Source organism: Muscardinus avellanarius (genome assembly GCF_963383645.1).
Source record: "Muscardinus avellanarius genome assembly, chromosome: 5".
NCBI lineage: Eukaryota > Metazoa > Chordata > Mammalia > Rodentia > Gliridae > Muscardinus > Muscardinus avellanarius.
Genome location: NC_137790.1, coordinates 136,629,103 through 136,644,002, shown reverse-complemented (window position 1 = coordinate 136,644,002; position 14,900 = coordinate 136,629,103). Strand labels below are relative to the sequence as shown.

At 48.8% G+C, this 14,900-nt stretch overlaps 1 protein-coding gene across 1 annotated transcript in view; it reads left to right on the top strand.

Moving 5' to 3' along the window:
- Window positions 1-13,832, top strand: part of LOC308263628 (inhibitor of carbonic anhydrase-like) — a gene marked incomplete at both ends in the record, with an annotated part of 49,775 nt that extends 35,943 nt beyond the window's left edge. Inside the window, 3 exons of the mRNA XM_080696613.1 lie at window positions 472-656; window positions 2,551-2,737; window positions 13,687-13,832. Coding sequence (XP_080552739.1) covers window positions 472-656; window positions 2,551-2,737; window positions 13,687-13,832 — 518 coding nt within the window. The remainder of the gene's footprint in view (window positions 1-471; window positions 657-2,550; window positions 2,738-13,686) is intronic.
- Between the last annotated feature and the right edge of the window lie 1,068 nt (window positions 13,833-14,900).

Sequence of the window (14,900 nt, the reverse complement as noted above, 5' to 3'; positions counted from 1 at the left end):
GCTTTTTAGAACTCGTGACAGTGGGAATGTCTTGGCTCTGTTTTAGGTTTATTGTTAATATTTGCTTGGGAAAAGCCTGGGAAGGATCGGTTGCCTTTAAGGCTTGTTCTACTTGTTATTGTCTGAGTCTTTATAGAATTCTTGTTAGATCGGTCATTTTGAAATTTAGGTACAACTCATACATAAATGTTAAAGCTTCAGGGAGTAAATCTTGGATTCTTTTAAACAATTTGGGGCCTTAAACAACATAAGTCTCAAGTACCTTTTTGGTAACAAGGCCAATTTCAAAAAGTCCCCAAATCCCCATGCCTAATCCTGTTCCCCAGAAGGAGCTGCCGCGCGCCCGTTCCAGGGAATGTCCGCCGTGCAGCGTTCCTGCTAAAATGAGCCTTGCTAAATTTTAGACTGGGAAAAAGGCGTGGCACTCGACCCAAGCCATCAGGCTCAGGCTGACCCACATTTTCTACTCAGGACACAACCCTTCGGTGTGGGCTAAGGGTCTGAAGAAGGAAGACTTTGAGTTGCTGTGCCTCGATGGTACCAGGAAGCCTGTAACTGAGGCCCGGAGCTGCCACCTGGCCAAAGTGCCGAATCACGCTGTGGTCTCCAGGAAAGAGAAGGCAAACTTTGTTCGCAGTGTACTCTTCAACCAACAGGTGTGGGTCCTCTAGGCCCCGTTCGCACCCCCTGGAGCGCCACAGATGCACGGCTGATTCACACTCCTCGCTGGGCGCGGGACTGAGTCTCCCAGTGCCTCGGATTCCAACTGGAGGCTGAGCTTGCTTTGCGCTCTGGGGCTTCCCGGCCATCCCAGTACGCCCAGGGTGGGCATCGAGGAGCGTGTGCCCGAGACTCACACGGCTCCGCAGATCCATGGCACGTCTTGAGGGATTAACCCTTTCGCTCTTCTTCTGTTGCGGAAGTAAGGGCGGCGGCTCAGTGCCCTTCACGGTAGGCCCAGCCAACTGTAGGCAAAGCAGAAGGGAGGGTGGATCCCAGTGTGTTTCCTCAACCTGGCAGGCTGCGCACTGGCCAGGGCGTCAGGAACGCTAAAAGCCAGCATCCAGACATCTCCTCACCGCCACCGGAAGCCAATAAGGGCTGACCTCGTAGAACAGCAGGCTGCCGAAACCAAATGCTCTTTTTTCTCAGTCCTGGGGATTGAACCCAGGGGCCTTCTACCTTCAAGCTCCACCTCCAGCCCCTTTTAGTTTTTCTTTGGCATCTTTTTGTTTTATTTTGTCTTTATCAGCAACCTTAAGTTGCTGCGCGTCTTGACGATTGCTGAGGCTGGCCTCAGACCTGCGATCCTCCTGTCTCAACATCCCCAGTACTGGGCAGGTACCACCATCCCAGCTCCAAACCAGATGATTTAAAGGGAAACCCAAAGCCACTTCTGCCTTTTACACTCGTGCCCTCATTCTTGGGGTTTTCGCAAATGAGAAATCCATGTCTTAGAATATACCACCCACGTAATTCCATTAAATGATATCAACCCAGGAAAGCTCTCAAAAGAGCACTGAAAAAAAAAAAAAAAGAGCACCTTTCAATTGTGAACTTTTTATTTTTTATTTTGTTCTTTCTGGTATTGGGGATTGATCCCTGGGCATTCTACAGCTGAGAGACACCCCTGGCCCTTTTTATTTTTATTTTTCATTTTGAAATGGGGTTTTGCTAAATTGCTGAATGTCTTGCTACGTTTCTGAGACTGGCCTCGAACCTGTGATCCTCCTGTTAGCCTCCCAAGTACTAGTATTATAGGTGTGCACCACCACACTGGGCAACTGTGGACTTTTTTTTTTTTTTTTTTTGCAGGTCTGGGGATGAAACCCAGGGGCATCCTACCTCTGAGCGACACCCCCAGCCCTATCTTTTATTCTTTATTTTGAAACAGAGTCTCACTGAGTCACAAAGGGCCTCACTAAGTAGCTGAGGCTGTCTGTGAACCACGATCCTCCTGTCTCAGCCTCCCGAATGCTGGATGACAAGCCTGTGCCACCACGCCCAGCTAACTGTGGACTTTTGACGGGACGAATCCCGCACAGGACAAGGTGGCGCATTAGCCAAAAGGAGATGGGCCAAGGAGGAGTGGGGAGAGGAACAAAGAGATGGGAAAGGCTGGGCACCTGGGGAAGACCCAGAGACCAGAAGAGGCCAGGAACAGAACAGAGAATAGAAAGGAAGGACCCAGGAAGCTGGACACATCTGGCAGTAGTCGGCCAAATGATGACCAAACTGGAAACTCTATTTACCAGAGTTTTCTTCACACCACGTCGCCATCTGGTGTGGTGAATGTCCATTTGCAAGGGGGGAAACAGGTTCACCGGGCTCAGTGGGGAAGTTTTCCGAAGGTCCTACAACCAGGGAGAGGTGGCTGGGACTTCGAAGCCCACTGCTCTCGGCCACGAGACGCCTGCGTCTCCTGCGCCTTTGCTGTGTCTGGGTTCCCTGGGGCTGGAGCTGAGCGGTGTTCTGAGGCAGCACACAGCAACCCAAGCCTCCTGAAGCCCGTGGTCACTCACTGTCTGCCTGTCTGTCTGTCTGACCCAGGAGCTCTTTGGAAGAAATGGATTTGAATATAGGATGTTTCAGTTGTTTGAATCATTCAACAAGGACCTGCTGTTCAGCGATGACACGGAATGCCTGGCTAGGCTGCAGAACGTCACAACGTACGAACAATACTTGGGGCCAGAGTACCTCAGCGTGGTGGCTAGCCTGAAGCCGTGCGTGACCTCTGGTACGTACAGCGATCGCTAGTGAGCGACTCGTGAGCGCCAAGCCCCGGGCTGGTCCTGATGGGATGCGAAGAGGTAGGGGCTTGTGTCCTGCCCCCCAGGAGGATCGGGAATGGTGGAGGAGGCGGCCTCGCCAGACAGTGGCAGGAGGCACTATCTGGAAAAGTTTAAAGGGGACAAGGCATGGAATGGGAACTGAGATCACGTTGGAGTTGAACTTTTTTTTCTGTGCATTCCTATTTTTTTTTTTAAGTACCAGAGATGGAACCCAGGGGCATTCTACGTCCAAGTTAGGTACACCTCCAGCCCTATTTTTTATTCTTTATTTTTGAAACAGGGTCTCACTGAGTTGCAGAGGGCCTCACTAAGTAGCTGAGGCTGGCCGCGAACCGCGATTCTCCCGTCTCAGCCTCCCGAATGCTGGGATCACCAGCGTGTGCTATCATGCCTGGCTCCTATTTTTGTTAATAAAGTGAAAATGTATTCGTGAGCACGTCAGTGGAGGGGGAGGTCTCGGGAGGTGACGTATACTGTATATACCCCCAGAAGACTAATTTTCAGTGATTGTAAGTAAAACATAAATAATAGTAGCAGAAACGGTAGTATAGGAAGCTTTTTCCACTGTTTGTATTTTATTTTTGCGGTACTGAAGATTGAACCCAGGGCCTTCTACCTCCGAGATACATTCCCAGCCCTATTTTTTATTTTTTCTTTCTTTCTTTTTTTTTTTTTTGGTGGTACTGGGGTTCCTGGAAACCCTTCTACCTCCAGGCTACACTCCCAGACACCTATTTTTTATATTTTATTTGGAAACAGGGTCTCTTAAGCCAGTGAGGCTGGCTTTGAACCTGCTTGATCCTCCAGTCTCTGCCTCCCAAGCACGGAGATAACAAGCGTGCGCCACCACGCCCGGCTTCTATTTTTTATTCTTTATTTTGAAGCAAGGCTTCACTAAATTGCACAAGACCTTACTAAGTAGCCGAAGCTGTCCAAGAACGCAGTGCTCCTGTCTCAGTCTCCAAATGCTGGGATTACAAGCGTGCACCACCATGCCCAGCTTACTGTATGTATTTTAGATAGCGTAGCTGCCTCAGACAGAAATAAATTAGAGCCAGAATAATCAAGTTGTTGGGAGTTTGCATGCATTTTTGTTAAATCGTAGCCAGTGTTAGAGATGGTAAGAATAGGAGAGAAGGATAATGCAGTTGTTCTTTTTTTCTGGTACTGAGGATGGAACCCAGGGGCATTCTACCTCTGAGCTACACCCCAGCCCCATTTTTAAATTTTTTAAAATTTGAAACAGAGTGTCAATAAGTTATGGAGAGCTTCACTAAGTAGCTGAGGCTGGCTGCAAAACTGTGATCCTCCTGCAATCCTCCTGTGTCAGCCTCCCAAGTACTAAAATGCAGGTGTTTAAGGAGAGCACATCAGAACATGTCTGAATGTCTGTGTGTGTTTAAAAAAAGTCCTTATTAACTACCAGTCACTTTTACAAAACAGGAGCTGAACTGCGTTTTGTAAGCACTGGCAGCGTCTGACACTCTGTCTCTCTTGTGTTATCTTCACAGAACTTCTGGATGCCTGCACATTCCACAAAAATTAAAACCAGTCAGGGTGGGCAGTCGCATCCGGATAGATGTCGGGAGCCTCAAATGTGGTGAGGTTCATTGCTCATCTCCATGTGTAATGATCTTTGTAATTTTGTGCTATAACCGAATTATAACTGTGTAAAAATTAAAATGAATAAAATTATGTCTTTTGAGACAACATCATTAAAAGTTCCCAGATTACTTTTGGAGAAAATTTCTTTGTGTTATAAGTGTGCTTTTAAATTTAATATTTATGAAATTGTGCCCTTTTATAGAATTCCTTAAACTAGTTTGACTTGGTTCCCTACACTCTGATTATTAATCCCAGAGTTAAATCATTGAAATATAATTTAAAGGTGGGCATGATGGTGTATACCTGCAATCCAAGTACTTGGAGAATTGTAGGTTCAAGGCCAGTGCCTCAGCAATTTAGCAAGGCCCTTTGCAGCTTAGTGAGACCTTGTGTTTTTTGTTTTTTGTTTGTTTTTGTTTTTTTTTTTTTAAAGAGGGCCAAAGGTTTTGGCTCAGGGGCAAAATACCCTTGGGTTTAATCCCCAGTAAAACACACACACACACACACACACACACACACACACACACACACACATTGAAAAACACAAACAAAAACCAACAAATATAATTTAAATCAGGCATTGTGGTAATCCTGATATTTTGGATGCTGAAACAGTAGAATTGCAGGTTCAAGGCCAGCCTCAGCAATTTAGAGAGACCCTGTCTCAACATAAAAAAAAGTGGGAGGGCCGGGCCTGGTGACACACGCTTGTAATCCCCGCGCTTTGGGAGGCGGAGAGGGGAGGATCTGCAGGTTTGAAGCCAGCATTAATATATTATATTCTATACATAATTTAACATATAAATATATTACATATATAATATTATATAAAAACGTATGTGTTTAGGGCTGGAAATTGAATACAGAGGCATTCTACCCCTGAGCCAACACGTCCCACCCTTTTTACTTTTTTATTTTTTATTTTTATTTATTTTTATTTTTTGGTCGTACTGGGGTTACTGGAAACTTTTCTACCTCTGGGCTACACTCCCAGACTATTTTTTATACTTTTTAAATTTGGAAACAGGGTCTCTTAAGCCAGCGCGGCTGGCTTCAAACCTGCACGATCCTCCTGTCTCTACCTCCCAAGCATGGGGATTACAAGCGTGCCCACCGCGCCCGGCCTATATATAATTTTTGAAGCAACAATCTGACTGATGAAAGTCTGTGTGGTGCTTACAGAGGTGCAATAATTATTAAATACAGACATAATAAGAAAGGATAGGAATGATTTTGTTTGTTTATTTATGGCAGTACTGGGGATGGAACTCAGGGGCATTCTACCTCTGAGCTACACCCCCAGCCCTATTTTTTATTTGTTATTTTGAAACAGGATCTCACTGGGTTGCAAATGGCCTCACTGAGTAGTAGCTGAGGCTGGCTGTGAACCTGCGATCCTCCTGTCTCAGCCTCCCAAATGCTGGGATTACAAGCGTGTACCACCATGCCTGGCTGATTTTGTATATTTAAAAAAAAATTTTTGTGTGTGTGGTACTGGAGATTGAGCCCAGAGGCAATTGAACCTTCAAGTTATACCCCGGGCCTATTTTGTTTTATTTTATTTTTTTTCTTTGGAAACAAGGTCTCACTTGACTGATGCAAGTCTTGCTACTTGCTGAGGCTGTCCTGGAACCTGCAATCCTCCTGTGTCAGCCTCTCAAGTACTGTGATTACGAGTGTGCGCCACCACGCCTGGCTAACAGCATATTCAATTTAAAATTTAATAATGTCAAGTGGAATCAAACTCTTAGCTCAGATTTACTGGAAAATATTAAAATTACTGCAAATACAGAATCTTATTGTTCTTATCATTAATTTCCTCCAAATTGTGATGAGTCATGCATTCACTTCTTTTAAACTGGTTTCTTTGCTTTTTTCTTTTTTTGATACTGGGGATTTTTATTTTTATTTTTTATTTTTTTGTGGAACCCAGGGGCTTCTACCTCCGGGCTACACTCCCAGACCTATTTTATATTTTATTTGGAAACAGGGTCTCTTAAGCCAGCTGAGGCTGGCTTCGAACCTGTGCAATCCTCCTGTCTCAGCCTCCCAGATATGGGGATTATAAGTGTGCACCACCACACCCGGCTGGTACTGGGGATTTAACTCAGGGTTAGTCTGCCTCCAAGCTACACCCCCAGCCCTTTTTACTTTTTATTTGGAAACAAAGGGTCTCACTAAATTGCTTAGGCTGGCTTTGAACCTGCGATCCTCCTGTCTCAGCCTCCCAAGTACTGGGATTACAGGTATGTGTCACCATGTCAGGCTAAATCAGCTTTTTTATCAGAGATTTGGTGACATCTATTACAGTCCCAGCCTGTGGTAGTGCCTAGGTAGTGTTGAACAGAAATCCAGTTTATATACTATTAAAAGTCAGATTCATGCCCACCCGGAAGGACCCTGAGGTCCTGGCCACCAGGCCCCGACCCTGGGCGGATGGGCAGGTGCTGGCGGGGCACCCTTAGGCGACCCCCACTCCCCACCCAGAAGGACCCTGAGGTCCGGGCCTCCAGGCCCCAACCCTGGACGCGTGGATGGTCCTGGGCGGGGCACCCTTAGGCGACCCCCACCCCACACACCCGGAATGAAAAAAAATTTTCATCCTTACCAAGTGCCTGATCCCACATCCTCCTCAAACCACACATACTCTCTTCTCTTATTTAAAAAAAAAGGGAAAAGAAAAAAGAAAAATATTCTAGAGGGGTTAAGATGGCCGATGCAGCAGCTAGAATATTGGAGATGCAGATAAAACATATACATCTGAACTGGAACTTTTGGAAAAATTCCCCGCGAAGGAGGACTGAGGCTTCTCTACATCTTTAAGAATCCTGGACATTACCTGTAAGGAGAGAGTCTAGCAGAGACCTAGGAGGAAGGCAGTGGAGGCAGCAGTGGCCGAGATGGCGGTGGAGACTTGGATTTGGGAGAGGCAGACATCTGATCCAACCCACTCTGATCCTCTGAAGAAATTACCCCAAAGGTCGAATGCTACTGTCGCGCATGCTTAGGAACACTGGACATTATGCGGTATGGGAAAAGAGCTTGGGAAAGATTTGAAATGGTGGAGACAGTTGCATTGGCGGTGGCAAGTACTCAGGGGAGGCAGAGATCTGGCATAATACACCTGGAACTTTTGAAGAAATTACCTCAGAGGTGGAATACTACCACCATGCACCTCGGGAACATGGGACAACCTGCTGGGTGAAGAGGGGGCTCAGATCGGAGCCTGCCGTGAGGCAAGGCAGGTGATGGGGCCTCTGAGGCCGGGATTGGAGCCTGCTGTGGGGTTAGGTCAGTGCCATGGCCAGTGAGGCCAGGATCGGAGCCTGCCATGAGGCAAGGTCGGTGCTGGGGCCTTCAAGGCCAGGTTTGGAGCCTGCCGAGGGGTTAGGCCAGTGCCGGGGCCAGCGAGGCCGGGATCAGAGCCTGCCGTGAGACGAGGCTGGTGCTGGGGCCTCCGAGGTTGGGATCGGAGCCAGCTGATGCATTAGGCCAGTGCCGGAGCCAGCGAGGCCGGGATTGAAGCCTGCCATGAGGCAAGGCCAGTGCTGAGGCCTCTGAGGCCGGGATCGGAGCCTGCCGAGGGGTTAGGCCAGTGTCAGGGCCATTGAGGCTGGGATCAGAGCCTGCTGTGAGGCAAGGCCAGTGCCGGGGCCTCCGAGGCCTGGATAGGAGCCTGCCGAGGGGTTAGACTGGTGTGGGGGCCAGCGAGGCTGGGATCAGAGCCTGCCTTGAGGTATGGCCAGTGCTGGGGCCTCCAAGTCCGGGATTGGGGCCTGCCGAGGGGTGAGGTCAGTGCCGGGGCCAACGAGGCTGGGTTTAGAGCCTGCCGTGAGGCAAGGCCACTACTGAGGCCTCCGAGGCAGGGATTGGCACCAGCCGAGGGGCTAGGCTGGTGCCGGGGCCAGCAAGGTTGGGATTGGAGCCTTCCGTGAGGCAAGACCAGTGCTGGGACCTCCGAGGCTGAGATTGGACTCTGCCAAGGTATAAGGCCAGTGCCAGGGCCAGTGAGGCCAGGATTGGAAATTGCCTTGAGGCAAGGATGGAGCTGGGACTTACGAGACCAGGATAGGAGCCTGCCAGGCGGTTAGGCCAGTGCCAGGGTCAGCGAGGCTGGGATTGGAGCCTGTTGTGAGGCTAGGTGCTGGGGCCTCTGAGGCCGGGAGAGGAGCCAGCCGAGGGGTTAGTTCAGTGTGGGGGCCAGCAAGGCCAGGATCGGGGCCTCCCATGAGGCAAGACCAGTGCTGGAGCCAGTGAGGTCGGGATAAGAGTTCTCCGGGTGGCCAGGCCACTACTGGGGCCGTCAAGAGTGGGATCGGAACTTGCAATGCGGCATGCACAGAGAGATAGCACAGAAAATAAAATCCAGATGCTTCCTCTAATTAGCAAGAACTAGAAGGAAAGGGGTAACAGGAGGAGGTTGAGTAGTAGAAAGGGCCCTATTGAAAAGCAATTAAGGTGACCAATCAGAGGGGAGGGGATAGGGGAGAATGGAATCTCTTTAAAACTCATGAGGTGCGTAAACAGTTATATCAAAGATAATTACCAATTAAGCATGGGATCGAGGTGGGGAGAGAATGGGATGGGGATTGGATAAGGGCTTATTGGATGATATGTGCTTGTATATCCTCTCAAGTCTTGTATTTCAAAGTGATGTATGATTACAAAAAATAATAATAAATAAATAAAAAATATATTAAAAAAAAGTCAGATTCATGAGTATGAACTTCTGCTTCTGCAGCCAACTTGGCTGGTTGCACTAAGAGCTAATAACACTGAGGGTGGCTGGCACCGGGGCTTGTTGGCTGTCAGAGCTGGTGAGATCAAGGGCTGTTTGTCCTGAGAACAACTGGCAGTCTGTGGGGCTGTGAGTACTACTGGGAGCTCAGGAGAGGCCAGCTCTGGCCACCGGAAGAGCTGTGAGCACTGGCCACCAGGTGAGCGGGGGAGAGCGGCTCACACTGCGCGGGGGGGAGCGGCTCAGAGCCGCTAGCACGAAGGGAGCCGCACTTTCCCTGTTCACGTTTCTATCCAAACCCAGCAAAGTAGCCTTCAGCCACCTGGTACCAATTCTCCAAATGCCCTTGTCCAGAGGTAAAGCTAGCCTCAGAGGCTCAAACTGACCTGTAAGTAACTTCACTGGCTTCCCCAAGCAAATGCCAACACCCTGGAAAAAAAAAAGACAAGAAAATCTAAATAGTCAAGAATGCAGCGTGCATAATGTCCAGTGTCAAAGGAAACACGCAGAGAGAGAATCGGCAGATGCAGGGGCAGAACTCATCAATAGACACACCCAGAAGCCACCGTGCCATCCAGACAATGTGCTTCCAACAGCTCAGGTCTGGCAACAAATGCCCCTCAGCTTTTGTGCATGTGAAAATGATTTTGTTTTGTCTGCACTTAAATTTTTTTTTCAGTACTTGTGCTTGAACCCAGGGGCATTCTACCTCGGAGCTACACCCCAACCCAATTGTTTATTCTTTATTTTGAAACAGGGTCTTACTAAGTTGCCGAGGGCCTCACTAAGTAGCTGAGGCTGGCTGCAAACCTGCGATCTTCCTGTCTCAGCCTCCCAAGTACTGGGATTACCAAGTGTGCACCTCCACACCCAGCCTATCAGTTGATTTTGAATAACATAACTATAATGTGTCTGGATGCAATTTTCATTTTCTTTATCTTTTTTTTTTTTTTTTGCAGTACTGGGGATGGAACTCAGGGGCATTCCACCTTCAAGCTAAAACCCCAGCCCTATTTTTTATTCTTTATTTTGAAGCAGGGTCTCACTGAGTTGCAAAGGGCCTCACTGAGTAGCTGAGGCTGGCCACGAAGCAGGATCCTCTTGTCTCAGCCTCCCGAGTGCTGGGATGACAAGCGTGTGCCATTATGCTCAGCTCGCAATTTTCTTTATGTTTGCTTTGGATGTGTTGAACTTTTAGATTAATGAGTTTATAGTTCTCACCAATCCTGGATTTTGGGGGGTATTATTTCTTCATATACTATTGCTTTCCCTTTCTGGAATTCCAATATCGATTTGTTAATCCACTTGCTGTCATCCCACGGGTCCTGGAGGCCTGCGTTTTCATTGAGTTTCTGCTTCTCTGTACTCAGGTTCGCTGATCTTTTGTTCTTTAGTGTCTAAGCTGCTGAGAAGTTTGTCCTTTAATTCTTTTTATAATCATATTTTTCACCCTAAAATATTCACTTCGTTCTCTTGTATGTCTTTTATTTCTTTTCATATCTTCCTCATGTGTCTGTCTCCTCCTCCCAAGGACTGGGATCACAGGTGTGCGCCACCACACCCAACTCTCTAAGTTTTCTAGGCTCCATTTCAATCCAAGTATGTTTCCTTCAAAACCAGCAATCTTAACTTCATAGACATCGTCTTCCAGCAGACCAGATGTTGTGACAAACAGACCCGAGAATTCTCCTGACATCAGACCAGGGGTTGGGATCAGAGGCACGCTGGTCTAGCCCAGGAAAGTAGAAAGGATGGCTCCCAAATCCGCTCTCTGGAAGTACCCCAATTCCTCCTGAGTCTCAAGGTCCTCACCTTTCCCATGAGCCAACATGCTTTTTCTCCCATCCCACATAGCTATCAGGGCCAAATAATCCAGCCAAAGGCCATGGGGACAGAATATCTCTCCAGCGCAGAATCAAGTCCTCAGGAGCTCCTGGCCCCAGAGTTCCTTCTGTCAATGACAAGCTCATACCTGGACCTACATCCCGTCCCTGCAGGATGCCCCCAGGAAGCCACAGACATGCCTGGCCTTTATGCTGGGGCTTCTGGAAGCCTCTACTCTAAAGTTTCATCTGCTACAAGATCCTCGAGCCCTCTTGCCCAAAGCTCAGATGCTGTTGGTTCTAAAGGGCCTGGGTTTCTCCCACCAGTTTCCTCCACCAGGAAAGCCGACCTTGCAGGCCTAGGGGACAGAGCTGCAGCAAGTGTTTGAAGGATTTTGCTTTGATTGGGGTCTTGAGCTAGCACTGGAAGATTGCTGTCCACCCACTGCCTCCAATTCTAAGAACGTGGAAAGAAGGCCAAACATACTTGAGGTACTAGTGGAACCCACTTTCTCCCCAGGGAGAAAGTGGGAGGGATAGAGGCTTGTTTGTTTGTTTGTTTGTTTTGTGGTACTGGGATGGAGCCCAGGGCACTCTACCTCTGAGCTATACCCCCAGCCATATTTTTTCTTTATTTTAAAACAGGGTCTCACTGAGTTGCAAAGGGCCTCACTAAGTAGTAGCCGACGCTGTCTGTGAACCACGATCCTCCTGTCTCAGCCTCCCAAATGCTGGGATTACAAGTGTGCGCCACCACGCCCGGCTGGAATGGAAGCGTACTGATCTGTTTTTTAGGTAGATGCTCCCCTGCGGGGCTGCCGAGTCTTGTTCAATGATGGCATGTACAGAAGAGCTGTATATATTGACATACGATGCTTATCTGTGGGTAATATTTGGAACAACTGAAAAAGTAAGATCATTCAGTTGCAGAAACTGACCGACACCAATTGTTTGTGAATCTGGAGCAGTCAGAGGGGTTTTTTTGGACAGCTGAGAAAACAAATAGACTTTGAGCCTCTCTTTCCACAGAGTGGGGACATTGAACAGTGGCACAGAGAGATCAGTGTTCTGTTTGTCTTGGCCCCTGGGTGCCCTGGACTCTGCTCAGCTGAGCCAGCCACCTGTTTATGCGTTCATCTACAGACCCCGAGACTTGACTGCTCTTGATAAAAGAGACATGATAAGGGCGATTCTGAAATCAACCTGGAGGGAAATATGAATTACGCTCTCCAGGAAAGCATGCACGGGATGGTGGGGACGGCTCAGGACACCCAGCCCAAAGTTCTAGGTTCTAGTATCGCCTGCTCTGTTGACAGCCTACCAGCTGCGCCCAGTGGCTGGGCACAGACTTATCTGTCAGATGAGGTTGCTGAGCTAGACAGCCTCTTAGGGTATGTTTTGCTGAAGGGCCTAGTAGCAAAGGAGAGAACCCAAAAGTCATCAGACAGGTCCCTTCAGTCATTCAGTATGTAATGAGTATACTGTCTGTGCTTGGGCTTCCATAATAATGATAATAATCATTACTGTCTACCAATGACGCCACATGTCAACAGGGCCAGTTCCTTCTTTCTTTCTTTCTTCCTTTCTTTCTTTCTTTCTTCCTTTCTTTTCTTTCTTCCTTTCTTCCTTTCTTTCTTTCTTGTGGTCCTATGGATGGCAGCCAGGGCCCTTCTATCTCTGGGCTATTCTACCTAGACCTATTTTATCTTTTATTTGGGAACAGGGCCTTGCTAAGTTGCTGAGAGCCTCACTAAGTTTCTGTTGCTTATGGACCAGGTATGGCTGGGTTTGAACCTGTGACCCTCCTGTCTCAGCCTCCCAAGTGCAGGGATTACAAGACTGTGCCACCACAAACCGGCTGGGGCCAGCCCTTTAATGCCAGTACCAGTGTAGAAAAGACAAGGGCGATATCTGTATTCCTATTACAAGTGAGGAAAGAGTCTGGGAAGATAGATCCTGGAGAGGTGCTTTGTCTAGAATCGTATTGTTTCAAGTGGCTTAAGACTCAAGCCTAGTTTTTGACTCGAAATTCACGCCCAACTTATTCTTCCATAGATTGCATGTGGTACTATCCACTCTTGGTTCTCAGGAATGGACAGCAGATAGAAGGAAGGCCCAGGTAACACGTAGAGAAGAAAACGCTGCTGAGAGCTCGTGGTCAGCACCCTCGCAGGGCCCCTCCGTGTAGTGGGGCCTGAGGGGCTGAGCTCAGGGGGCCGTGCACACGGGCTCCCAGGGGGAAGACAGCTCAGAACCCAGAGGAAAATCAGAATGAGGATAACTGTGTGCTGGGTTCTGGACCAGGTGGACTAGGTGGGTTACTTGAATTGCTAATTTGGAGCCAAGAGTAATTCTACAAAGGGAACATGATTCTTCCTGGTTTTCTTTCTTTTTTTTTCTTTCTTTTTTTTTTTTTCAGTACTTGGGATGGAACCCAGGGGGCATTCTACCTCTGAGCTACACCCCCCGCCCTATTTTTATTCTTTATTTTGAAACAGGGTCTCAATGAGTTGCAGATGGCCTCACCGTGATCCTCCTTGTCTCAGCCTCCCAAATGCTGGGATGACAAGTGTGCGCCACCAGCCTCGAATTCTTCTTGTTTCCCAGATGAGAAAATGAAAGCCCTGAGGGTTTCAGTTGCCCAATTCACATCCGATCTGGAAGTCTAAATGTACGGAAGCGACAGGTACCACTGGGCCCCGCGATGTCTCTGTTCTCTGACCTGAAGATGCACAACCCCGGTTGGTCTCTCCCAGCTCATCCCAGAAGGATGACTGGATGGACGGGAAGAAGCCTGTGGCTCTACGGTATCAGAAGATGAGGAGCATCTCTTCATCCAGAGAGAGCGGGGACCGCCACCTCCTCTTGTCCTGACCTTGCCACTGGGATCTTCCCCCTCCAGCGCGCTCCTGTTTTGCCCTGTGCAGAGGGCTGCTACCTTCACATCTGGGAACTACTCCCCTCCTGGGAGCAAACTCTTTGATCTGAGACTCAGCTTCTATTTCAGTCCAGACTCTCTGCTACCCGCTTTCTTGGCCCAGTTACCACAGGTCCTCACATCCCTCTGCCTTCCTCCCCCTCCCAAGCAGCCTACTTGGCCCCCTGGGAGCCAGTGCGCTCCCCCCCCCCCAGACAGGCACTAAAGACACGCCCCTGACAGATGCTGCCCGTTGCACAACATCCCCTGAACCTGCTGTGGAGCCCAAAGCTGCACCCCTGGCCCTGACCCCTAATCTGCTTCCCATGTTTCCAGGTCTGTCCAGGCGCCCTGTAAACAGCGCGGCAGAGAGGCCAGCATTCCTGCACGCCTGCCTCTGGTCAGGAACTTTTGTTCCTTTACACATGAGACTCCAGAGAGTCCACTCGGCGCCAGGGTCAGTGGCCTCTCCAGCTGCTGGCTTACGGACCAGGCATGGCTGGCCTGGGCTGAACAAGGTGCTGACAAGGAAAGAATGTTCTCACCAGCTCTTGGCTTACAGAGGGATCCAGAGACTTCTTCCTCATCCCTCTTCCTTCTCTGCCGTTCCTCCTCCTCCTCCTCCTCCTCCTCCTCCTCCTCCTCCTCCTCCTCCTTCTTCTTCTTCTTCTTCTTCTTCTTCTTCTTCTTCTTCATTCTTTTTCTGTACTAGAGATTGGCCACAAGGACACTATTTCTGAGCTACATGCCCAGATTTTTTTTTAATTTTGAAACAAGGTCTCACTAAGTTACTGAGGCTGGGTTCCAGCCTGCGATCCTCCTGACTCCATCTCACAAATACTGAGATTACAGGCTGGCACCCCTGCGCCTGGCAATATCTCTGATTTTGGACTTGAAGACCCCTGGCCGTGGTCTCTCCCACTCATTACAGAAGAATGACTGAAGAGAGGGGAAGGAGCGCAGAGCTTCGTGCTGTGGAAGACACGGCCATTTCTGCCCTGTTCTTCTTGTGTTGTGTGATCCTG